The 25460-nt window shown below is 45.5% G+C and overlaps 1 protein-coding gene across 16 annotated transcripts in view; it reads right to left on the reverse strand.

Annotated features, from left to right (window-relative positions):
* Positions 1 to 25460, reverse strand: part of TIAM1 (TIAM Rac1 associated GEF 1) — a 196467-nt gene that overhangs the window by 76708 nt on the left and 94299 nt on the right. For 10 of the 16 annotated variants that reach the window (XM_071810375.1, XM_071810364.1, XM_071810369.1 and 7 more), the window contains one exon: positions 7397 to 8376. In XM_071810375.1, coding sequence (XP_071666476.1) covers positions 7397 to 8376 — 980 coding nt within the window. Of the gene's footprint in view, positions 1 to 7396; positions 8377 to 13649; positions 13829 to 13928; positions 14183 to 25460 lie in introns of those variants that run through there. The other 6 variants (XM_071810351.1, XM_071810328.1, XM_071810341.1 and 3 more) reach the window with 2 other exon arrangements.

Consider the following 25460-nt stretch of genomic DNA (forward strand, 5'->3'; position numbering starts at 1 on the left):
GTGCTACCAGATATAATACCATGAATGAGAATTAACCCATAGTCCAGAAAAGCCTCTTGCAGTGTGGTCCCTGCACACAGCTATGGACAACCATGCAGATCTGGGGTGGACGCCCACTTTCCATTCCCAGCAGTGGGAGGAAGTCTCAGCTCTTGGGCCCTGCAGTGTTTAATCTCTATGTTCCCAAACGATATGCTGAGGACCCCCCAAAACCTACCTTACTTTCATCCCAATGGACCACCCAGATGAAGAAAGCTTCTAGAGGGATTGAGCTAACCATAAACTAACGCAAGCAGCCTCACTGTGCTCAAGTTAAACAAATGGCAACATGCCCAAATCCTCAAAGTAAAATACAGGGTTCGGTTACTTTTTGTTCGCTTGGTGCCAAGAAGAGGCAGTTCTTCCTGAGAAATATAACAGAGGGGATGGAAGTGGGGAAGGGGGAAAGCTGCTAGAACAGCAGCTTGAAATCAAAACATATTATCTGGGAGGTGTTCACCTGAATGATCACCTAACTTGGAAACGTCTCCCATCTGGGATGACAACTAGTCACAGGATCACACACTGAAGCTCTCTGAAAAGAAATGTTTCAACTGAGCACTTCACTGGAAAGGATCACTACTGCAAATTGCATCCATCTAAGTAAGCACAGCCCAGCAAACAAGCAGCTGGGGCAACCTGTCTGTGATTTTTAAGTGGAAAGTACTTGAAACTAAGAAGATGTAGCATATATAGCTTTACAGAGAATACAATTATTGCCAATGGTACAAGCATTTGAGATGTACAAATGACAAAGTCCTACTGTTTAAAAAAAAAAGCCTTAATGGAGCTAGATCAGATATCAGGACTGCTGATTTGCTTTCCATTGGCTTCAGACCAAGAGCAAAGGAAGAAAAACAAATTAAGATCTTTTAAGAGTATCAAAATATTTGCCAGCGGAGACCAAAACACACATTTTCACATGCTCCTTTCCCTGACAGTATTGGGGTAGAGTTGTGTGCTCTGAATGGAGTGACTGCTATTTGCTTTATGAATATTCTGAATGGGCAATACCTGACCTAATCTCATCCACTGGGGAAGGGCAGCCTTGTGGCAGACCAGGGAAGCCCCGTGAGTTCAGGTCTGAAGCCCTCTGTTCAAGCTTTCCTCCAGGCTCCCCCTGAATCTGCTTCCAGTCAGCCAGGCTATAAACAGCTCATTTGGCCCGGGCATTAAATTGGTCTGGTCATTCAGACCCACTGAGATGTGGATTCACAAGCAGTTCACAGTGTTGCAAGCTTGGGCTGCCACCAAAATGAGTGGTTACCCCTTCCTCCCCGAGCCCATTTCCACCCCTTCCTTTAACTTGGTGAGCTGTGGCTAGTAGCTGAAAACAGAGAAGTTTGGGTTTAATGGGGTTGTTTGCCTGGAGGCTCAGAAAACCGGCTCTCCAGTGGGATTCAGCCCCTTGAGTCACCTCAGCCAAGCCACTCAAGGATCTCCAGCTTTTGGAGATTTAGAGCACAGCTTGGGCTACATCCGAGACCCTGGGAAAAGCCTCTGTCTGAAAGGCACTATAGGACTGTGTGAACAGGGGCCTGAATCAGTGAGATGTGCTCTACAGCTGCAAAGTAGTAACATATTACTTTTAGGTACTTACTAAACTATGTGTCATTAATTATAATTTAACGATACATGACATTGTCTTTGTCTTTCCTCTATTCCATCTCGAGTCAAACAGCTAAGATTAAAGGTCTGGATCAATATGATTAAGAATCATATTTAGGCTGAAAATAGCTATGTTTTCCAGACTACAAACTGAGATGTACACAATTACTTTAATAGGGGTAGAGCTTCAGCTGCTGCTGATTCTCTTGCCTGGAAAAGTGATGACCGAGGAGGGCTATAAGAACAGGCTGGGAGGTCACAAGTGTAATGTAGAGAGTGAACAGGATGCAGTGGAAGCCAGAAGCAGAAAATGATTTCAGAAAAGAGAATTCATGGGGGACAGGTCAGCTCAGCATTCTTGGATGAACTCCTCGCTCAGGAAGCCTCAAATTGCCAATTTTCTGGGATCGGGAAGAATGCCCTAAAGGCAAGTTCACCTCATACTCTGCCTGTTCCTTTCTTCTGCCTGAACACTTGGTATGTAGGGAACAAAGTACTGGGCTGGATGGTGCTTTCATGTGACTGAGCCAGTGTGGTCCTGTGAATAAGTTTTATGCAACTTAAAAACAAGCATCAGCTCTCTGGAGTTTAGACATCCTACAGAGCTTAATGAAACAACACAAACTGGTTTAAAATCCCCTGAGATGTTAAAAAAAAATATTGACTGGAAAGATATTCTATTTTTAGGCTTTTTTGTGTATGTCCTGATCCACAAAAACCTTGGTTTCATCCCCTGCATATTCTGCAAAATTTACTTATAAGGATTATTTTTTTTAAGGCTTGAGATCCCAAATTCCTTCAGGCCAACTACAGAGGCCTACAAGTAATAATAAACTTGAAAATCAGACAAAATGGGATTTAGCACGCCAAGGACATAGTCCGGGGCTGGCGCTGAAGGAAGAGCAGTTTCCAAGTCAGTTGGGCAGGAATCTTGTTCACTCTCCTCCTGCTCAGTTTTACAATGAATGCTGGAGCGAAGATTCTGTAAAAAGTCTTTGCCTTCCCTGCAGAGTTGAGGAACATCTTCTTGATGCTCCTTCTCAAAAGTTATATTAAAAACCTGGAGTGCATCGTTCTAACACCAATGCTGAAACTGAGTTTTCCAGAGGAAGTCACAAATTGGGTGATAAAGCTCAGAGAGGAATGAGCCACTCTTCTCATATGTGAGTGGATGACCATGCAGAAATGCTTTGGCCACCACGTCACCTTGGATTTTAATGCACACAGGAGTCACACCATGCTCTAAATACTGCTTGTAAAACACCATCGCTTCCCTAGAAAGACAGTCCACCCATAGCTTCATATCTACGAGGAACTACTCCTTATGTCTTCCCCTACAATGCAAATCCCAGCACTGGAAGCCAATGGAGGTCTCTGGTGTCGATGGTCATGACCACCTCAACCATCACAAAAAAAACAGAGGGGAGGAGTGGGACCTGCAGCATCAGACACCCATGGACAGACAAACTGTCAGCACCACAGCCTGGCAAGCAGATTTTGCCGTTTGACCAAAAAGTCTTCTGTACATTCAGGATGTCTTCAGATGACTGCCTTTGTAGTGCCCTTTGAAATGTCAAAAGAGGTCCATGCCCTACGGTCCATGCTGTATCCCCTCATTTGACAGTCCAAAGAAAAGAGCAGCCAGAAATTATCCACAGAGGAGGAACAGGGAATAAGGAGGTGGCAAGATGGGCTTATGGATGGCACAGAACCACATCTCAAGGTTTCCATTCCCTAATTCCCCCCTCTGAGATTTCAGTTAGGACACTTAAGAGCTGGAGAGCATGAGGTGACATTTGTCTCTGAACATTCACCAGGAGGAGGAGGAGGAGGGAGTCTCCTGCAGGCAGATGTTTGGCTACAAGCAGGACACAACAGGGCCCTTTCACAAAATCTGGATCTCAACAAGCAGGTTGTAGGATCCTGGGGATCTCACAACCCACAGCCAGAACAAGCTGTATCCAACCGGAGCTTGACTCCCTTCAAGCAAAAATGGGTGAAAATGTCAGCCAATTAAGCTTTTTCCACCTACATCAAATCAGCTCCAAAAGCCAAACAGGATCCCAGCAGAGCTCTCCAGGAAGCCTCACTTCAGCAGATCTGAACCCTTAATGTTAAAATGTTATGAAAAACAGAACTACTACGTGGGTGCCCCAAAGTCACCCTGTGAATATCAATTGCTTGTGCATATTGAAAGTAATTGTCTCTCCAGTATTAAAAAGCTCTCCTTCTCAATTAGTGGAAAGTGACTCCCACAGTTCAATTTAAGGTTTAAATTTGGAAAGGAGAGATTTTTTTTTTTTTTTTTTTTTTTCACGTAAACCATGTACTTGTAAAGAACCCATGGATAAGGCATCAGAACAAAACAGGTACAGCTGTGATACTGGCACCTGCTTTCTGTGATACATTCAAGGATGGATTTTTCCAGTACAAGTGATCAACACATCACAAAAATTACAGCTGCTTGCAACTTCTAATAAATTTAGCCCACATAGGAAATATGATGATGTATATAGATGTAGTTGAACATGCAATGTAGCAGTGGCTGTATGGAGGAATCAAACACAAGGGCACAAGCCCATCGCTGTGGTCTCAAGACTTAGCCTGCACTTGGTGTCTTATGTTTCCAGGGATCTCTTTAGGAACTAGACTAGCCAAAAGGTGATATCTACCGGTGACCACTAGGACCTTCCAGCACTTCTAGCACCAGGGCAGGTGAGACTAAAAAAATTATGCAAATATCCCAGCTACAACTTTCGAAAAACTGAAAAAAAGCCACTGGCAAATATAAACCCAAATTCTTCTGCAGATGGGGAACAGTGATCTGGGCAGAAACCTCACTCCTGGCTGTGAGGCTCACTTAGGTGACTCTGAACAGGGGAGCTACTTCTGCACTGTTAAATAACACAGAGGCAATGACAGGTCACTGGCCTGGAGGCCAACTAGGAAAATTGTGTCCAAACCATATTATTCTTGGCCCTGGGTCACCTTTATGTGGTGGCCCTAAGACATATAACTATTATTTTGTGGGGTTGGGATGCAGGGGGGGCAGCTCAAAAAGCTGGAAAAAACATGAAAGTTTTGCCTCTAGTCCACTAAATTATTTTTATAGCATGGAATGTTTTACAGCCTGATGACACATACGGCAGGCTCTGGGGCAATGCTCAAGGTAGTCATCAAGAGTGTGAAGCCCATTGAGAAAGTGTTGACAGACTGGGAAGGGCAGAGGGAAACAAAATTCTCCAAACTGTGTCCAAGTACCAGCTGGCACAGACCAAAGCAGCGCCAAGGAACACACTAACAGCAAAGCAGTAAGGCCATCAGCTCTACATCTTGGCTTCCACCATCTCAGGTAGGGTAACCATCACATTCAACTTCACACTAGGGGTGTCAAGTAAAGATGAGTAAAGTCCTGAGACATTGTTGGACTGGGGACCTGGTACAGAGACAGATTGGCACCTTCTCTCCTCTCACCTCATCCAAAGCCACCTAATCAGGTTCACCAAGGAACTAGTCCTTTGTGTGCAAATTTGACGTTCCTTCTCACTCTATCTGTCAAAGACATAATGACAGTAATTTCTCTAAGCTTGCTAAAGGTAGGTTTGGGTTAACATGTCTTCATTGCTGACAAGTATCTTATACTTACTGTATGGTGCTAGGATTAAAGGCTTGGAAGGAATTTTGACCTTCCCAAAGCTTTAATTTTGTTGAATTTGTACATGGTAGTAATCACTGCTGAGACTCCTTAGAGCCATCATCTCCACACTCAGGAGATACACCTAGTGTAACCAGCCCCGCAAAGTGATTCCTCTGGGTATGGCTGAGGCTTTGCAAAATGCTACGCAAATTCATGACTTTCACTAAGTGCGTCAGAGGAATCTTCTTAATGCCAAGATAGGCACCAAGAAGAAAAACAAATGCTTCGCTTTTCACCAGTGACGCTGTTCTCTTTTTCTTAAATACACTTGAAAGGGGGCTAGAGGCAGCAGTTGCACCTAACAATCTCCATGAAAGCTGTTACGTTCAAGGCTGCCAAATACCATCTTTTTTTTTTCTCTTGTTGTTGTTCTCTTCCTTTTTATCCTGCGCTGCCTTGATGGAGCACTAAAGCGTTTTTTGCGCTTGCACCGTAAAAACACCTCCAAAAATAAAGAGCTGATTTTGAAGTACAAAGCTGCTGTTGTGGGATGCCACAGCATCTGTTTTAACATGTCATTTTTATATTTAGAAGCAGCGTTATCTCCACAGATCAAGCACAGACAGGAAGTCACTCAGCAGCCCCTTCCCATCAGCCCAAGTCAGTGCCAGCTGATGGGGGGGTGGGACACAGGCTCCTCTCACCCTCCAGCAGCCCTCCACAGCTCCTCCGTGGCAGAGCAGCACCCCGCCTGACTCAGCTGCCCAGCCTGGTATCTCCAGCACTGGTGTCCTGCCAGCAGTTCAGCCCGGCAGCAGGACGCGAGCCTGCCGGCTTCCAACCTTGACGCAACGTGCCGCTTTTTTCCTTTTCTGGGTCACACAGCACAGTGTGCGTATGCTGCACGGCATATGTAGTTAGAAACGATGCTGTAAAATCAGGGGAGCCGCTGAAGCGTGCACAGCTCTGACCTGCGCCGTCAGACGGTTCTGTCTGCGTCCCCCAGCCATGTTTCCAAAGACTGTGCCCACAGCTAGAAAATAGTGCATGCAAAAATATGCCACAGCCAGCATCTTCCATTAGGCAGCTGGACCACCACTCTGAGAAGGTCGAGCAAGTCAGTTGAATGAACTTAAATGGAGGGCAATACACCCTCAACACGTGCGCCATACACAGCTTGTACAGGTGGGCAGGATTTGTAGCTCCTTTATCCCACCTCTAAGAGTAGTCTGCAACTTACTGTATGCAGAATTCCTGTTTGCAGCGCAAGGCAGTGACGTGTAACCTGATCAGGCAGAACACGGCCAAGAAAAGCAGGGCAAAACAAAATAAAGACCAAACAGCGGCCATCAAAGCAAAGATCACAGGACTGGTGTTCGGAAGGTGGGAGGGGCACCAGATAGAAAAGCTCATCTTGGCTCTGTGCTGCCTGTTAAAAGATGAAGGATGAGGGTATGACGTCCTCCCTGGCTAGAAGCAGCATCTTCTCCATACATCCCCCATCATTTTTCAGTTTACAGCAGGTGAGCACTGCAGCATGCAGGACTGTTTCTGGGTAATGTTTTGCATAAATGTGAATGCTGGGCAATTAAAAGAGTGAAATTTCAGCCCAGCAAGTGTTTAGCATGAAGAGGAGGGAAAACACTTGCAGGTTTCTTCTTTGCTTCCAGCCACTAGAGCAGAGGAGTGCTTGCACATGTGCAGGCAGGGGAGGGCAACGGGGCAGGGAGGGCAGAGAGGGGAGACACAACCAATGCACGTGAGCCCCTCAAGTGGAGTGATTGGTTTTGGCAGCTACTCTGGAAAAAAAGGCAGTGTCAGCACTGCAAAACACACAGGAAAATCTTTAGCTGGCAAATGCAGACTTATCTTTTCCAGAGGCAGTGAAGAGCAGAAAAGGCCCAGAGATACAGATAAGGAAGGGAGCAGTGATGGGATCAAGCCAGCTCTGAAGACCGATTAGTTCAGCTTTCTCCTGGATACAGCCCTCTCTTTGAAAAGGGGATATTGAAGGAAAACAGAGTCTGGAAGAACCTAGAATATCTTTATCTACAGACATAGCTTAGCAAATGCACATAAGCTTCTGTTTTACATAGAATAAAACTGCCTTACCTGAGTAGTTTTCGCCCTTCTGCCTTGCATGCTGTTACTATGGCTAATTTGTGGGTTGGTGGCTCCTTCGGAAAGGCAGTGGGATTTCCTACAGGGCAGCGTATTGTAATTACTGTAGGAAGGCGCATCCTCAGCAGTAACCGATGCCATCTTATGGCTCCCGAGATCCGGGATGTCGGACACTAAATTCCGGCAGTACCCTCCAAAGGCATTTCGTGGACCTCCGTTGACAGCAGCTCTCGGGGTTTTGGGGGAATACAAGTCGCTCATAGAGTTTGCGCGTTGGCAGGCAACTAGCGTCTGTGGGCTGCCACTGGCCTCCAACCCCCGGGTGGCCTCAGCATCCTTCTCCTCAGCCAAGCCCAGGATTTCCTCATTGCTCGTCAAATGCTCCTGGCTGAGGTCGGAAAGCGAAAACTCCAAGCTGTCCTCACGCCAGATGTCAGCCGATTTGGAGCGCTTCTTCTTGAAGCTGGCTGTCTCCATGAAGTTCGTGCCATTGGCCGCGTACCGATGTGACCTCCCATCGCCCTCCGCCAGGAAGGGCGGCTCGTCCCCGTAGAGCCTGCTCTCCTCCGAGTCCGGCATGCTCTGCACAGAGGCGGCGGTGAGGACGGTGCTGCTGTCCACACTGGGGGTGACAGAGGAGTCCGTGTGGTAGGAAACAGGCCGCAGGCCCATGTCCATGCGGTCCACCCAGATGGGGCTACCGAAGTCCTCAAGGTTGGCCTCCTGGGCGAAGGGCTCCAGGCCGTTCTCCGCCAGGGACTGAGGGATGCTGGGAGTGCTGCTGGAGCGGGTGCTCACTTCTGAGTTACGGTGGATAATTTTTCCCGAAGAAGCATGCCGCGTCCGGCGAGAGGCTTTGTTGGAGAGACGAAGGGAGCGGGAGGTGTGCTTGCGGCCCAGGGCGGCATGTTTGTCTCCATAGAAGGCGTGCTCCACGCTCTGGCTCTCTGCGTTCCCCATGGCGTCACAGTCTGCAAGGGGACAGAGCAGGAAACCTTAACCGTAGGAACCAAATGCGCAGGCAAGAAGACACACAGACGCCCCAGTACACCCCAAATAGCCTTTTTTCTTTTTTTTACCTACACCACACCTTTCATTGGGTCTTGCAGTATGTGCTTGAACAGCAGCTACTAATCCCACAGAAAATTATTTAAGGGAGACAGCGACCATTCCAGCAAACTTATAAATACAACTCAGTTAAATCAGTAAGTAGGAAAAAGCCAGGTGACAGTTTCGTTGGTGTGAATGAAGAGTGTAGAAGAGGGTAGAAGAGGGAAGGAGTGGACCTTGAAGCTTGGTTTGAACTGAAGCCAGTTTATCACCAAAGTGCACTGGCAATCTCAGCTCTGCACACATTCACTTGACTATTCGTATTAGCTTTCCAACTCAGAAAATCAACAGCTATAATTTATCTGCATGTAACAAGATGCCAAAAAGTAGATGTATATATGCCTTTATCTGAGAATTCAGTTTGTTGTTTGTTTTTTTTTTTTTTCCTAGGAACTGCAAATTGAAGCACCAAATAGCAAATTCACCTGTTTGGCAGCAAGCTAATGATAGGTTTGATTCCTGGAACAAAAAAAACAGTGCAACATTAAGCAGGTACAGAGCGCCCCACACAAGAAAGCCATATTATAAAAAACATATTAGCATGAATGACTCAGACTATACAAAAATAACCTTTCCCATCCTACTCACTCTGAGGCAGATAGCTACATCTAAGTGCTTAGATCTAGCAAAGAGAAAACTGAGCTGGAACACAGGGACTGGGTTTCTGTCCCCATCTCCGTACCTAGCTTCCTGTATTATTCAGTTGTGCACGTCCCGCCATGAAACAGGTTTCCCATCCAGAAGATGGGAGTGATGATCTGGATTCAACCTTGGAAAACACTTTGAGGTCTATGATCTCACTCAACAAATGTCAGAAATATTTTATCAGTAGTATGGGCTCCTTCTGGCCAAAGATCAAGAAGAAGAAGAAAAGTAAATGTTAAAAGTACATGGCCATTCAAAATTAAATAGGAGATTCTGAATTAAACACACACAAGACAATTATGTTCAGATAAATAGTCCATAAACCTGGAACAGAAATTCCGAGGTAAATCTTCCTCATTTTGAGGAATGTCTTCAGTCTTGGCTGAAAAAAAAAAGCTGCCCAGACAGTAAAACAATCTGGTTTTTTTCATTTCTTGGGGTAATTTCCTCTCTCTTATGCACCGATGGGTATTTGAGCCAGACGCTAGCAGAATGAATGTGATCATGTATTTTTCCCTTGCTATCTAAATACACACTATTGCTGCTGCACGGAACTGAATTAGCCCTACATAAATTACCTAGAAAGTGAGGAATCAATTGTGCTAAATACAGGCACAGCACTTCTGCTGTAGGCTGCCTTGGGTGCATACAGTAGAATGGAACTACTGCGATGATACTTCTGACCACAGAGGACTGCATTTCTCTGTTCTTCTACCCACCTAAGTAGGTTGTGTCTGAGGCTAAAAATCTTTTCAGTGCTGGAGCAACAGGCACCCCCATAAATATCTGGACATTTCTGTATCTAAAAGAAATATAATCGCATGTGAAGTAAACTATACCAGGAAATACCCTACATCTCCTGAAACTAATGGCTGAATTCCAGTTGACTGTCATTAGACTTGGTTATTGTACATCATTTAGAAAAATAAATGCGCTGAAGAGAGGGCAGGTTTTAATCTATAAAATATGACAGCATTATAAATCCTAGACAGGGTTTATTATTCCTTAAAAACTATGGCCCTTTAATAAGTACCGGACAACAAATGCTAGCTAGCTTTTGCTTTTAAAACATTTTAAAGCACAAATGGCATTTTGTCTTCCACACTGATGTCTGAAACCACACCTCAGTACTCCCTATCATGCAAAAGAAACTCTCTCGGACTAATGCTTTTAGCTGCTTCGATTCTGAGATTTCTGCTAACCACACTTTCATTCAACAGGATTTCCACTGGCTGCAAAGCCCATCGGAGCATGCAGACATTTATCCCCAGCCTCCAGACATGCAGCCATCACTTCAGTACCTATCTAAGGAGAAAGAACAGTTTTAAAGTCCTCTTGAAACCATGAATGATTGAAGAGAGCTCTTTACCTTCAGAAACAGAGCTGCCGAAGGGCAGGAGCATCCCCCATACACCACTCGGCGAGGCACACTTGCTGATGGAAATGCTGGGCAGAGTGGCTACGGAGAGCAGTCCCGTGCCACCACCTCCATGTAGTCTGCACGCACACCAGGAAAAATTTCATCCAGCCAAAAAGTAACAGAACCGCAAATGAATTGGCAAGCAAAGGAGCAGCAGCTCAGGCTGCATCCCATGAGGGAATAACACTGCTAGAAACACTCTAAAGAAAAGAGGAACGTCTCTTTCCTCCTTCTCCTCAGACCTCCAGGAATGTTTACTGAGTGATTTCACACAATGAGAAGTATCTGCTAGATACTGGCAAGAAGTGTCAGACTTCAAAGTAAAGAGCTGTCCCTTTTTAATTCTGTGGATTGGCCCTTTAGGTGAGAAAGTGTTTGCAAATCCCTCAGACGGCTATCTATCTCACAGATGGCTATCTATCCCTTCCATTAGCCCACACCTCGCTCCTGCACCTGGACTGAAGAGGCCTCACCCTCATCCCACTGACTTCCCTAGCATCACACTGCAGTGGTTTGCAGGTTCTGCATGGTGGGTGCGATGAGATGAGACAAAACACAGTTTGTCACCATCCCTCGTCGGAGGCCATCTCCCAGGGGAGATGCAGGGCACAACAGGCTGAGCTCACCCCGAGTGTGGACAGTCAACACCAGTGGGTAAAGCTGAGGGTGGCCGCTTGTGGGGTGCCTGAGACAAATGGCTCCCCCAGGAAGGGACCCCTCTCCTACCTTCCCGCCCCCACTTTTGCCTCCCCTCTGCATTTCTGGCTGAGCATTTCCACCAACCAATTCATGTGCTCATGCAGCTGAGTCCACTAAAACAGAAAATAAACCCCAGGGGGGAAACCAAAACCAACTATTTATTCGTTTATTTTTGCTGGGATAACAAATTCAACTGGCACATCCTAGAGGCAGCAGAAGGGTGCCCGTCTGGGGACAGAGCATGATGAGGACAGGGCAGCACGGCTGGAGGGTGACACACAGGAGCTGGAGAAGAAGGGACAGCGAGGGGCACCTCCCCCATTTTTTAGCAGCAGTGAGCTGTTAGGTCAGCACAGGCAGACGTGGAAAGGCAGCCCTGAAAGCTGTGAATTCACACTGAAGCAGATGCTGGCATCCTCAAGCTAGCAGGAGCATTGGGCAGGGGAGGGGAGCCCCAGCCACCCCCTCCCAGGGGCAGCAGCAGACACCCTGGGGCAGAAATGTCTTAAACTGCTCCAGCTCTGGCTGCCAGATGCTGCCCATCTACAGCTTAACTGAATTTAGCACACTCAATGAAAAAAATCTGTATCAAATTAAGAAAATGAGTAATGTTGATGGGAATTGCACGCAAATGCTGGTAGGACAAAGGCTCCCCTTGTTAGCTCACCCGCCAAATCCAAAGGTGACCATTAAAGACCTATCAAGGTACCACCAAGATACAACATAAATCAAGTGTGACATATCTTGATGCTTTAAACAGGTCTGTTGCGCTCAGCCAAGGATTGCGACGTGTCAAAAATCTGTTCTGAATTATTCTCTGAAGCTAGCAGAGATCAGCGTACACAGACCACGCACTGTAAGCACAACTAGTTGGAAGTTTTTCAGCAGAAAACGTTGATTCATCAAAACCCAAACTTTTCGTGGGAATAGACTGCTTTTGATGAAAGGCTCCTCTGCTCCAAGAGGCAGAGATTTGAAAACTGAAGTGGCGAGACAGGCACGTCTCCTGAGAGAGGCACCCGTTTGGTGACTCAATCGCTTGCCGAGGACACGGAAGATCAAGATTCCTCTCTGCAGCCCAAGTCAGGTAAACCAAGGGGTGGCAACTTGTTCCTCCACATCCTCAAGAGGCAGCGTGGCCATCAAGCTATCACTGCTCTGGGAAAGGGCTCTCTCTCCCAGAAGATCTGTTTTTAACTGGTTCAGAGCAGGTAAAATGTCAAAATTGTGGAAGTCTTTGAAGAGGCCAGGAAAGACACCTTTAGCCAGCTATCACGTCAAGAGACACTATAGAAGTTTGCATTGGGGTTTGTTGTTGTTGTTTTTAAACAAGATTAATCTCAACATCAGGTTATCAGCAGGAACAACACAAATTCTGCAAGAAAACTTTGGAAAAAATAGTGGTCCCTATATCAGCTACCCCAGACAAGCAGACTGACCTCTACCTGAACAGCTGAGTTTTTGCTGGATGAATCTTACATGACATGGTTACACATAAAATTATCACATTCTAGATGACCACTGATGATGGCTCTCTCAAAGAATATAACTTTCCTTTCTCTTCCCTTGCCCCTGATATTAAATATTTCTTAAAATAATTACAAAACCAGAATGCCCATTTCAACTAAACATAAGTTACCAACTCTCAAACTTGCAAAAAGTTGGGCCATTAGATTCCAGAGAAAATCTGAAATATATTAACTTTCCAACCAAATTTGAAACACCTCGCAAGACAACAGATTGCAAATTTAAAATTAGATTCTAGTGGGAGGCCCTGGTGACAAATCTGTATTTTTCTCCTGGAGCGGAGCTTGAAGGCTGTGAGAACCAGAACAATTATTAAATCCACAGCGAGCAATGAGCCTACAGAAATAAACTTTTGCTAAAATCTGCCAGCCAACAACAAAGATTTTTACAGAACTCACCAGAACCACATAGAAAAATGCACAAGACTAATAACCAAGTGCGAACATACACATTTTATTGTAATTAAAATGTGTTTTTTCAAAAGGGCAAGGGAGAGGCTGAAATTCCACAGTAAGCCTTTGAGTTTCTCGGAAACTCCAGCAGCATATTTAATTGTTTTCACATCAGAACCTCTTAACCAGCCATTTCTTTTTTGTAAGCCGCTCTCGCATATGTTAAAGCACGGGATGGACTCCAAAAAGGCCCTGCAGGCAATTCAAATAAGAGGAGAAGAGAGGGAGGAAGGGATGTCATCTGTAGCTGCTTGATAGCCATTCAAATGCCTTTGTGTTGCTAAACGGGTGTAACCATAAACCACATGCAGCTTATGCAGTTTTTCCCCTCCCGCAAACTACTATACAGCACAGCAAACTCCTAAGGAAAAATATATGGACACACATGTACCTTCCGAGGCAGTACTGGTATCCAGCGCAACCTTCCCCAAGAGAGCTGTGGCATTTAGAGGTATAGAATTGCAAATGATAGCAAAATGAACAGTTACGGGGACTGCCGAAGCTGTCAGCACCTGCCACTCAGCGACTCCGTTACTCTCACGTCAGAGCCTATGACTATATGCCAAAAACCTGGGGAGAAAGAGGGGAGAAAAAAAAAATCAGACAAAGGGTTAGCAGGAACGACTACACAGGAGGGCATCTTCTGCCAGGTCCTGTTATCATCACTTACCTAAGAAACACTGTGCAATACAGTATGCGGATGCTGTGCTTAAATTCAAATGATGAAATCTGATGATGGCAGAGTAAATGAAAAACCCAGTCAACCACCGTCAGCCCAAACTACAGATTGTGGAGAGTTCTTCCCGCCACGCTGTACAACAAAAATCCCCACAGACATTAACGTGTCCCTACTGAGAACAGTCTGTCTCAGGCAGCCCTTGAAAACCCCAGGTCCAAAAACATGCCTGCATCCAAAGACGACCACCAAGGAAGGCACCTTCCAATAAACCACGGTTTAACTTCTGGCAGCAAAAGGGGACCCAGCTGCCCAGGGAACAGGCCCGAAACTGGAAGACCTCAGATGCAATTTGTCTGCTCAGACTGTCTAATTCGCAAAAAGGGCGGTTATCCAAGCAGGGATTTCATTAACATTTTTCAAGGGCGAATCAGACACGTAGAGCAGAGCATTTACATGATTTTTTGTGCATGGTGAAAGGATCGTTGTGTTAATTGCATTCACTAAGGGGGAAATACAAGAGACCATTCCGCGCTTATTTAGACCTAAGACAAGTCATAAGAATAGTCCTCAAGTTACACACGAGTGCACTCGTGTGTGTACCAAATCCCAGCTCTCTCTTGGCCTGATATCACTGGCAAGCTCCCTTGCAAGTACAGCAGCTCAAGGTCCAGTCCCATCCACCAAGAACCACAAGCTCACCGGAGGGCTGGGTGCGCTGCCTAAGCCAGCTCTCAAGTCACTCAGTTCCTCCTTCTCCCAAGCCAAACACCAGCAGTGAAACATCAACTCAACACTGCGTGCCGAGTTTTGAGAGTTACAAACTTTTCCAAAATTCTCAAGGAACAAAAACCTTGGAAGAGATTACTGATGCCCTTCATTTTATGAGAGCTGCTTGGTAGTGAAATTGTAATCCTCACTCTTGGCTGGATTCTCAGAGAGATGAGAGTCACTGACTCCTTTCTAAATTAAAAACATACTCATTTTCTTTCTCCTCCTTCATGTTCCCCTCTCCACTCCTCACTTCCCCTTCTTCCCCCAAGCTGTTGCATGAGATCTGAAAAGCAGTTCATGAATTGCTCAGGAGCTGGCAGAAATTAATAAAATGAAGCTCATTTATATTGAAATGGACTCATTACCATGCCAGCTGCCAATAATTTCCAAGACGAGAATCTTGCTGACAAACAAGGTCCTACAGGCAAGAAGCTTCCCACCTGCATCCACCGCATGACTAGCAACCCTGCGATGTGCTTTCCTCATCTCCAAAGAAAAAGGAATTGCAATCATCTTTTTTCAGATCTTCCTGCTGCTATCCCAGAAAACTTGTCCAAAAACATAAGAAAAAAACCAAAAAAAAAAACAGACGCAGCCGAGAATTTTATCAAATTTTCCATCCTGAAGCGGCTTTTGAGGAGTTTGTAACTCAGAAAAATCTGGTCCACAGTGAAGCAAACTCTGGTTGCTTCTGTGAGAAACCAACTATAACACTGCCTCCTCTACATATCACCTGTGCTTGTCCAACAAAAATCATTCTCTCCTTGCATTCTTTTGTTAAAAGGGCAGGAAGATCCAAAGCGTATGGTTGCAACTGGATACTACATCATCCAAAGCCTCACTTCACTCCCGTACATTTGAAGGGCTGGCAGTATCCTTTGCCACGAACAGTTGAGCACCATGCTCACACAGCTTATCAGAAGAGGAGGATTCATCATTACCCATGGATTCTTTCCTGAAAAGCTTTGTTTCTGTTAACTTTTACAACTTGGAGAGCCTTTCCCAAATGAAACAGAGTCATACTTTTCAAGAAGAACATGAGTTTTTCATATTTCTCTTTGTCTGCCATTAATAGGCACTGGAATGGTCCGTGTTCCCAGGCTTCTCAGTTGACCCCAACAGCCCAGGCCCTGCTGCAGCAGAAGTTCTGGAGGTCTGTAGTGCTGAAGCAGCCTCAGACAAGGACAAGGTCTTGGCAAAAGGCCCATGCTCCTCCGTCAGGGGGCCACAAAAATGAGCAGAAGACTAGAACACCTGTGCTATGAGGACAGGCTGAGAGAGTTGGGGTTGTTCAGCCTGGAGAAGAGAAGGCTCCAGGGAGACCTTATTGTGGCCTTTCAGTACTTAAAAGGGGCCTATAAGAAAGATAGGGACAGACTTTTTAAGCAGGGCCTGTTGTGACAGGACAAAGGGTAATGGTTTTAAACTATAGGAGGGGAGATTCAGGCTAGACATGAGGAAGAAATTTTTTCCAATGAGGGAGGTGAAACACTGGCACAGGTTGCCCAGAGAGGTGGTGGATGCCCCATCCCTGGAGACATTCAAGGCCAGGCTGGACGGGGCTCTGAGCAACCTGATCTAGTTGAAGATGTCCCTGTTCATTGCAGGGTGGTTGGATTAGATGACCTTTGAAGATTCCTTCCAGCCCAAACTACTCAATGATTCTAAAGGCAGAACCAAACCCGAGCACAACCCCATGGTTTGCTTCCCAGCATAGCGCCCTTCCCAGCACAGGAGGCATTTGCTCTGCCAGTGCTGCCTGACCGAGGGGGAATCGGACCATGCATTCAGACCACCAGTAACGCACCAGTAACTGTCCTCAGGGCAGATGGACAGTTGTAAACACTCAGGCCTGGAACAGTTCATCTCATTAAAAAAAGAAATGTCAAAAAAGATTTTCAAACTGCTATGCTCTAAGACAAAATATTCAGTCTCAGAGCTGACTCCTGCAACACACATGCACACACATGCATATACATCTATGATGCATGTATGCGTGCAAGTATGCCAATACCTACCTATGTCAACGCAACTCCTCTTGTTCTTTGAAGGTTTGAAAGTAGCACAGCTGTATTTATTTCATAGCCACAAAACAGCACCTTCAAAAATAAAGCTGAGGAGTTCCCACAGGGCTCACCACACAACAACTTAAGTTAATCCAAACTGAGGAAGCCCCCAGCAAACCACCATGAATGAATTACATGGATGCACAGTAATGAAACAGAATATATTAAAGGAGGACCTTGTTATTCACCATATCTGCTACCTCTGATTCTAGGTACAGCAAAGAGAGGTTTGACTTTCACATGCTGGGAGCAGTTTGCAATGCCAAGAGATTAGGAAAAAAAAAACGGAACACCTGTTTTCTTTTTGCTCGTGGACACTTGACATGAACATTAACGGATGAAAAATATGAAAGCTGTAGTTTTCTGAAAGCAGAACTCTTCCTTTCCAGCAAGGAAAAATTAGTATGCAAGTATATCCCCTTGTCCAGTGAACATGAAAAGTTGGCTAGAAGGATGACAGTTCTCCTTTAATTGTATTTTTACTTTTTGGTTTTATGATGCCTTGCTTTTGTCAGATTCCAAATGCTATTGCAGATGCAAGATCAGTTGTTTATTAAGCAAATCTTCATCCAGCTTTGAGAAGCCCTCGGCGATTTTACCATAAACCATTATAGACAGAAAGCAATAGTCATCTCATACAGAAACTATTTAATATTAATCAGTCGCTCTGAGCTGTGGTCCCCACCCACGATCCCAGTTCCACACCACTGTAACTTCAGCCTTCGATCCTGTCTCCTGAAATGGAGAAGCAGGCATTGTATTTGTAACTAGAGGCCACATTTTGTTAGTCTTTATTACCTCCAGATAAGATGAATTGCTGCCAAAATCAATCTATCAAATCACTAGCCAGAGAAAAAGGTAAATGCTCTAGTATGCCCCAGGGTCCTGGTGCCCTGACAACTCTGGCTCTCCTCACCCCATATCCCCAGGCTGCTCTCCACAAAATGAAACACTGCAGCCCACAAGAGGTGGACAGGTGGGTGGATGGATGGGTGGATGGAAGGAGAGAGGCTGCTCTTTGCCCAGATCTTTGTCTGAGAGGGCTTTCCACGTCAGGGCTGTGTGTATGCCTGGGTTCAGAAATGCTCGAAGCTTCTCCATTCTCAATGTAGTCATGCAAGCTAAGTACGACACTAAGCTCCAAGATCAGGTCTAGCGGATTGCAGAAGCTGGTTGACTTTTAAAGCAGCGAAAGTACATGAAAAACATGTTCATTCTCATGTTTTCTTTCAGTGACATACAAAATATATAAACCTTTTTGAGAAAAATTAATTTGAAACCAACAGTGGCGTATGCTATCTGTCAAAGAGAATGGCTGCTGCTGAAACAAGCGTGATGAGGATGACCATCCAGAAAAGGCTGGGGGAACCATCCGCCAACCCACAAGAATTGGCCAGCAAAGCTGGAATTGCAAAACCTCTTTGCGATTGTCTCACCAGCACACAACCTTCATGTCTGTCATGGTTAGGAGAACAATGCTGGGTGATCGCTCCAGACGAAGAGGAGGGGAAAGAAAAATAAACCCATGTTCTCCTTGTCGAGAACTCATAAAGGAAAGATGTGGGAAGCCTTGTTCCTCCAGCTGTAGCACCACAACTATGAGAATTTCTAAGGGAAGGAAGAAAAGGTAAAAAGAGATGGAAGAAGGAAGAAAAGGCAAAAAGAGACGGAAGAAGGAAGGTCCATCAGGAGACCTAAAACCAACAGTCAACCATTCCCAAATCACAGCTAAAGAAAACAAAAGCAGAAACATGGCACTGACAAAGCACCATGGGGCCTTGGTAATGAATTAATGGAAGAGAAGGGCAGGTAGCCCAAGGGAAAGCCCCCTCTTCAAGGTTTCTATATTTATACAAGTGGATGTGAATAATTGACACAGTTGTGGGTTTGTTTGGTTTTTAATCATTTTTACAAGCACCTGAACATGTTTTAAGTCTTTCTCCTTCCCTTCCCTTTTATTTTTAATGGTGGGAAAATCCCCTTTTCGTCCCCAGGGGAAATCTGCAAGGTTTTACACGTCGACAGAAAAGGGCAAAGCAGGGAAAGGATTCTAATTTCAGATCATCAGACATAAGCAAATCTATGGGAAGCGACGAGGGCAATTCCCTGGAGCCAGTGAGGCAGACAAACAGCAGCTTGTGCGCTGCATCCTGGGAAGCAGAGGATGTTTATAACCTGTTCTGGGGGGCTGCAGCCAGCTCCAAGCCAGGAGGGAGCTGTAGGGAAGAAGGAGCCCACTTGCTCTCCATAGAGGACGAGAATGAGAAAGGTAGCTACAAGGACTGGGTGTGCATCTATGTGTTACTTAAAAAAAATAAATAAAAAGGAATGCCTAAACTGAAGCTGAAATAAAAATAAGGTGCGGTTTGTTTATTTACCTTTAGGTTATACATCATTGTTATTACACTTTGCTTGAAAAGGGCTTTCTGCTTGTGCCAAATGAGCAGAGAACTGCTGATACACAATGTGGATGGGATGTGCCAAATGCATTTAAAAAAAACAAGAAAATGTTCAGACCAGGAGACAGATCCCCGAAAGGATATATCAGAGCACTCATCGTGCAGCTGAGGACGAGCAGCTGGAGGTGGGAGAAGCAGGGCAGGACACGGTGGGCTGTACATAGACAGGAGAACCACCCAGCACCATCCTCTCCAGCAATAAAAATGGAAACCCTTGGCCTCAGCGAGTGGGGAGCCACTGCAGGCAGGACGTGAAGGATTAAAATGTTGTGGAAAAGAATTAAGGCTGATAATTGGGGGAGGGGGAATTGGAAAGGAAGCGTTTAGTGCGTATCCTCCTTTAAGCACAGAGGTAAGTAATCTGATTTTCAAGCAATGCCAAAGACCTCACACAGATCATTAAGATGGTGCCTGAGATATGAAGACAAGTATCTAATTTTAGATACCCCGGACTTAAGCACTGGAGAGGTATTCCAAAGGTCTATAGAAAAACAGGCAGCAAATTAAACTTGAGCAAATGCATGATCTAGAGTAGCTTTCACATTTTGCCTACCTTCTGACAGAGAACGAGGTACCTCACTGAGGTACAAAAGCAGTATAAGGTATGCTATATAATTAGTAAAAAAAAATGTGAAGCAACAACTTCCGCAATGAGGCCACAGGGGAAGCATAATAGGGAAAAGCATTGAAGCATGTCCTCTTCAGTTTGTAGGATGCCTTGCGGAAGTTTTGGTACCAGTGACTCTCTCTTGAGCGAGATTTAGCCTTCACTAAAATTGTTTGCCAGAGCCACCACATTGGTCTGGGATAGAGAGGCCAGCAGCTGCAGCACTGCAGCGAATTCCTGCCTGTCAGCCTGCTCCTGTGCCACCCTGGGCAGGCTGGGGAGACTCCCCACAGCTTCGTTCCTCTCTGCAAAGTGTGACTATGGCACTCTTATCAACTGCAGAAGGGCCTGAGATGGTCATATCTCAAATTTAAAAGGGCACTGGCAGACACCAAGGAGGAAAGCCACATTCAACCAGCAGGAAGCATACATTAAACATCCCACGCTTCCTGAAAATAAGAGAGTTTGTTGCCTGACGCGTCGGCAATGCCACAGCCAGGTGGAGGGACATGGCCAGGTGGAGATTAATGAATTACAGAATCACAGAATAATTTGGGTTGGAAGGGACCTGCAAAGGTCATCTAATCCAACCCCCCTGCAATAAGCAGGGACACTTTCAACTAAATCAGGTTGCTCAGAGCCCCATCCAGCCTGGCCTTGAATGTCTCCAGGGATGGGGCATCTACCACCTCTCTGGGCAACCTGTGCCAGTGTTTCACCACCCCAATGCAAAAAAGTCTTCCTCATGTCTAGCCTGAATCTCCCTTCCTTTAGTTTAAAATCATTACCCTACACCCTATCGCAACAGACCCTGCTTAAAAAGTCTGTCCCCATCTTTCTTATAATACCCTTTTAAGTAGTCAGATACCACAATAAGGTCTCCCTGGAGCCTTCTCTTCTCCCCGCTGAACAACCCCAACTCTCTCAGCCTGCCCTCACATCAGAGCAGTTCCAGTCCTCTTATCATCTTGGTGGCCTCCTCTGGCCCCTCTCCAACAGCTCCATGTCTTTCCTGTACTGAGGGCTCCAGAGCTGGACACAGGACTGCAGATGGGGTCTCAAAAGAGAAGAGGGGCAATCACCTCCCTCAACCTGCTGTTCACACTTCCGATGCAGCCCAAGATACGGTTAGTCTCTGGGCTGCAAGCGCACGTTACCAGCTCATGTCCAATCTTTCATCCACCAGCATCCCCAAGTCCTTCTCGGCAGGTCTGCTCTCAATCCTTTCATTCCCCAGCCTGTATTGATACCGGGAATGTTAGTGGGACAGGGAATGTTGGAGACACTTGGGACAGCAGCTAGCCCAGGCCAAAGAATAGGACTGCCAACAGGATCACCAGCCTCAGCCTGCACTGAGCGCTCCCGCTGGGGCTGCCGGAGAGGACAGGAGGAGCAGAAAGGAGCCCCAGGTTTACAGGCAGCCCTGCTTCACAAAAGCCGACACTGGGCATTATACCTACTGTTTATTCAGAGACTGGGAGGAGAGGCAAGAGAGCATGTGACCAAATGGCTGCTGTTTTCACCCAGTGTGATGATAATCAACCACAACAGAACAGGTTTTTCAGCCTGGCATTACCATAGTATAAACCATCACCATTTCTCCAGCAGGCAGAAAAAAGGAAAACATTCATGCAAAACTCAGCTGGTCTGTACCAGTTTGGTAATGTCAAATTTAGATTAATCATTCAGATTTTATCTTGCAGGTCCTGACAGCATCTGATCACTCAAACGCCGTCGCAGAGACGTATCCACACCGCAGTGAAGTTTATCTCGGTTTACCGGTTTCAGTCCCAGCACGTACATCACATCTCCTGACACAGCTCCAGCTGATAGCTCTTCCCCATGGGAGGAACACACAACACCCAAGGCTGCACCGCACGCTGGGTGGTGCTTCTTTAATTAGAAGGGGGCAAAACCTATGAGGGATGGTAATTCTGAGAGAAGACACCTTAGGTCTCAGGGGGTTAGCCCGCACCCCAGGACAAGGCAGGCAAGGTTCACACAGAGCTCTGCCATGGAGCAAGGAAAAGGACCGATCAGCAAAAGCTTTTGAGAGGAAAAGCCAACACTACCAAAAGTCAGGCTAAGGTAGCTTTGTGATGGAAAGCTGAAACCCATCAGATCTGAGCGTGGCCTCAAAATAAAATAAATGCTTTGCCTTCATTTTCTGTAAGGGCATGGGGGAGCAAGGCATGTGAATCACCACGTTTGAGGTATCAGAGGAGCAAAATCAAAGAGTTTAAAATGCACCAGTCAGCAAGACTTTTGAATCTGCATCCCAAAACTATGAGATAAGCGGCGCAAGCAACCACAGGGATATGGACAAGAATTTTTATATTAAAATCTGTGGATCAGGATCCTGCCTGGGACTGAAGAATAAGTGATCCCAGCAATGACAGAGCCATCTGTCTGGCCTTAATGGCACGCAAGGCTGGAGAGCACATCTGAGAGAAGGAACAGGGAACGACACAGGAAAACAAATAAAATGCAGTATAGATTGTGGCACACTACTCTGATCTCTTTCTGCAACAAGATGACCTCTTTTCCAGGGGACGAAAGGGCAGAAGATGTCTTTCCAGGAAACTACCAGTTAAGCTGAAGATGACGTAAACTGGCGTAAGAATTATGATATGCATAAGAAGCTTTGCAAAGAGGTTGTGCTGAAAGGAGAATTATCTGGCTCAAGAGACCAGGTTTTTCATGTTTTCAATGATGACATGCAAAGAAAAAAATGTACCAGTGACTTGTGCTGATGATACAAAACTAGAAAAAGTCACAATACAGAAGAGACCTTTTGTCTCATATCGATCCCAAAGGACCATAGGCTCCCGATGAGATAAAAATGACAAAAAGCAAATGTAATCAGAAGATGCACAAAGCAAGACTTGCCCAGCACAAAAGGGATTGAATGCCACAGAAGACATTGACCTCATCTGGAATAACATGCGCAATCTTTGTCACCCATGGCAAAGGTTAATACAGGCCAGACTACCTTCAAGAAAAGCGAGGCAGACACAATGAAGTACAGGGCTTCACTCTGAGAGGCAAAAGTAACAGGGCTGTCTCATGTGGCAAAACAAGAGGCTGCAAAATGACATGATTCATGATCACAGGCAGAAAAGGGTAGGTTAAAAAAAATCATAAATTCAAATAGTTGTATCTGTAGTAATTTCATCCTGACAAAACAAGCATGGCAAGGTTAAAATAGACTGTGCCTTCCTCCCGCTCCCTCTACCCCTTTGCAAATGGCCTCAAGTCAGGCAGCATTTTCTGGTTTTCGACTGGAGCAGAGACACCTGCCTAAAAGCAGGCAGCCCCCAGCACCTGCCTGGGATCTCCCAGGACGAGAGAGACGTGCAGCAGGCAGGTCCCTACCATCCCAGTCTGACTGGAGCTGGCCCTGGGAGCTGTAGGAGCAAGCCAGGATGACCCTCACTCCAAATGCATTTTAATAGTCAAGGCTTGAAGACTATGCAAGTTTTGCACCGTAATTTCTCTTAGATTAAACTTTGCCTCTAGAATAACAAAAGTGTAGTCAAATGGGACACAAGAGTGTAGCAAAGAGGCGGCTTTGACCACCAACTGACAATGCCCTCAGACACATGGTGTGAAGTGTGGGGTTGTCATACGCAGGGACAGGAGTTGGACTCAATGATCCTTGTGGGTCCCTTCCAACTCAGGACATTCCATATATATCTCAGTGGACCCAGTTAGCTTATTCAGGAAATGATGTTCTGCCTTGGATTTCATGAACTAACCAGCCTTGGTGGGATCCATGGGCTGCAGTTGCATCAAAGGAGTTCATACTTTCAAAAGATGTGTAACTCAAGCTGTTCCTGAGCAATATGAAAAAAAACAACATATTGATGCTGCTGGACTAATCCTCTAGAGTGTGGCAGGCACGGTAGTTGGTTCAAGTTCTCCTCTGGCTTTGCAAACTATGGTCAATAAAGGTAAAATGCTGTTGCTGGCACACATACATTAACCGTAATTAGTGCAGAGCCAGCACTGCCAGATGATCAGCTGTGGGTCTTGTACCTTTGAGCTCCTGACAACCTACAGAGCAGACTGCCAAGAAGAGCTTCAGTTTTCTTCTTCTTTTGAAAACAATTCAAAAAATATCGCCAGAGAAGGGGCAAGGAGAGGTGTTCCAGATCCTAGGTGGGAATTTTCCAGCACCATGCTCTCACTTTCTCTTCGTGCTTAATTATTTAAATATTATATAAAAAGCATAAGCAACTAATTGCAAGACAAACTGAGGACAACTCTTCCAGGAAGATCAGATAACGTAGTAAGTCAAGAAAGTCTCCTGTGAAGGTGTCTCCCATAGGAGAGATGGAAAATGGAGATTTTTGGCTCACCAGACAGAAGACTTTCATCTGGACCTCCCTGGTTTTGGGGAAGTAATATCCTCTTGGGTATATGATGGAAAGTGGCATGCAGGTGCATGCACATGTGCAGGGATGAGGAAGCCACTCTTTCTCTATTTCATTAGTCTATCTGGAAAGTTAAGTTTTCAGCTGAAAATTCTGAGTGAGTTTAAGTCAAATCCACAGTTGTAGCGATTGGTCAGAATCACAGATCCTGCCGTGTGCCTTCCTAATCCTGCCTGGGAGCTCCAACGACGCCGTATCACTTGCCTGTCGCCCTCCGCAGCTTATACCTGGCTCCACAGTCTCCAAGCCATCCCAGATTCACAAACCACATTTCAGTGAATAAACCATTCACCAGAAAAGAAAAATGGGTTGCCTAGCCCGAAATGAAACATTACTGGAAAGCCACCCGTTAAAGCTATTTATTAGAGAGTGTGCTACAGATGCTGCCTGACTGAAGCACAACCAGAGCAGTGGTGGAAAACTGCTTACTGTCAGCTCTGGTTCAATGCCTTTTTCATAAAAGAAGGTCTCTAATAAAATGTTCTGCCTTACTATTTATAAGAAGAATATTTTTCTTACCTGTAGCAGTTACTGCGGGGTATAGTCCCATACATGAAATGTTATACGGTGCTAAAGTATTAAGTGGGAATTTTTTAGGAATTCTCAAGCATACATTAGAAATGCAGACTTCTCATGAAACAATAGCTGTACCTCTTCAAAAATGACGGTTTGGTGAAACATCAGACATGCCATCAAATGAGGACACAGTAAATCTACACAGCATGTGTAGTAAGTGACATTCCATCATTTCAGTGCTTCATTTTGGTATGTGCCCCAAAATAGTCCTAAAAAAAATAACCAGTTTCCTCTTTAAATTTAAAGAGTGGTAGATGATTTTAGTAGCTGAGAAAGCTACTGATATTTTCTGTGGCATCATTCCCAGCCCAAATGAAAATAAAAATTGCAGTAAAAGTACACACAGTGTATTTGCGGACACACTGACCATATTCACCTATGTCTGCAACACAAGTGAATTATTCAGCCCACCTGAGCTCACAACAGTTCCTGAATTCACGTGAATGGCATCTGCTCGACAAATGGAGCAATCTCCAAGCTGCAAGAAAGACCACCCTTTCCCAATAATTTCTCAGAACTGTTCTTGTCTGTATGCACACAGCCCCCACTGTGTTACCAGATAAAGTAATTTTTACTCAAATGGGTGTTAAAAGTAATATTAAGAAGCC

Source organism: Patagioenas fasciata, chromosome 1 (assembly GCF_037038585.1).
Source record: "Patagioenas fasciata isolate bPatFas1 chromosome 1, bPatFas1.hap1, whole genome shotgun sequence".
NCBI lineage: Eukaryota > Metazoa > Chordata > Aves > Columbiformes > Columbidae > Patagioenas > Patagioenas fasciata.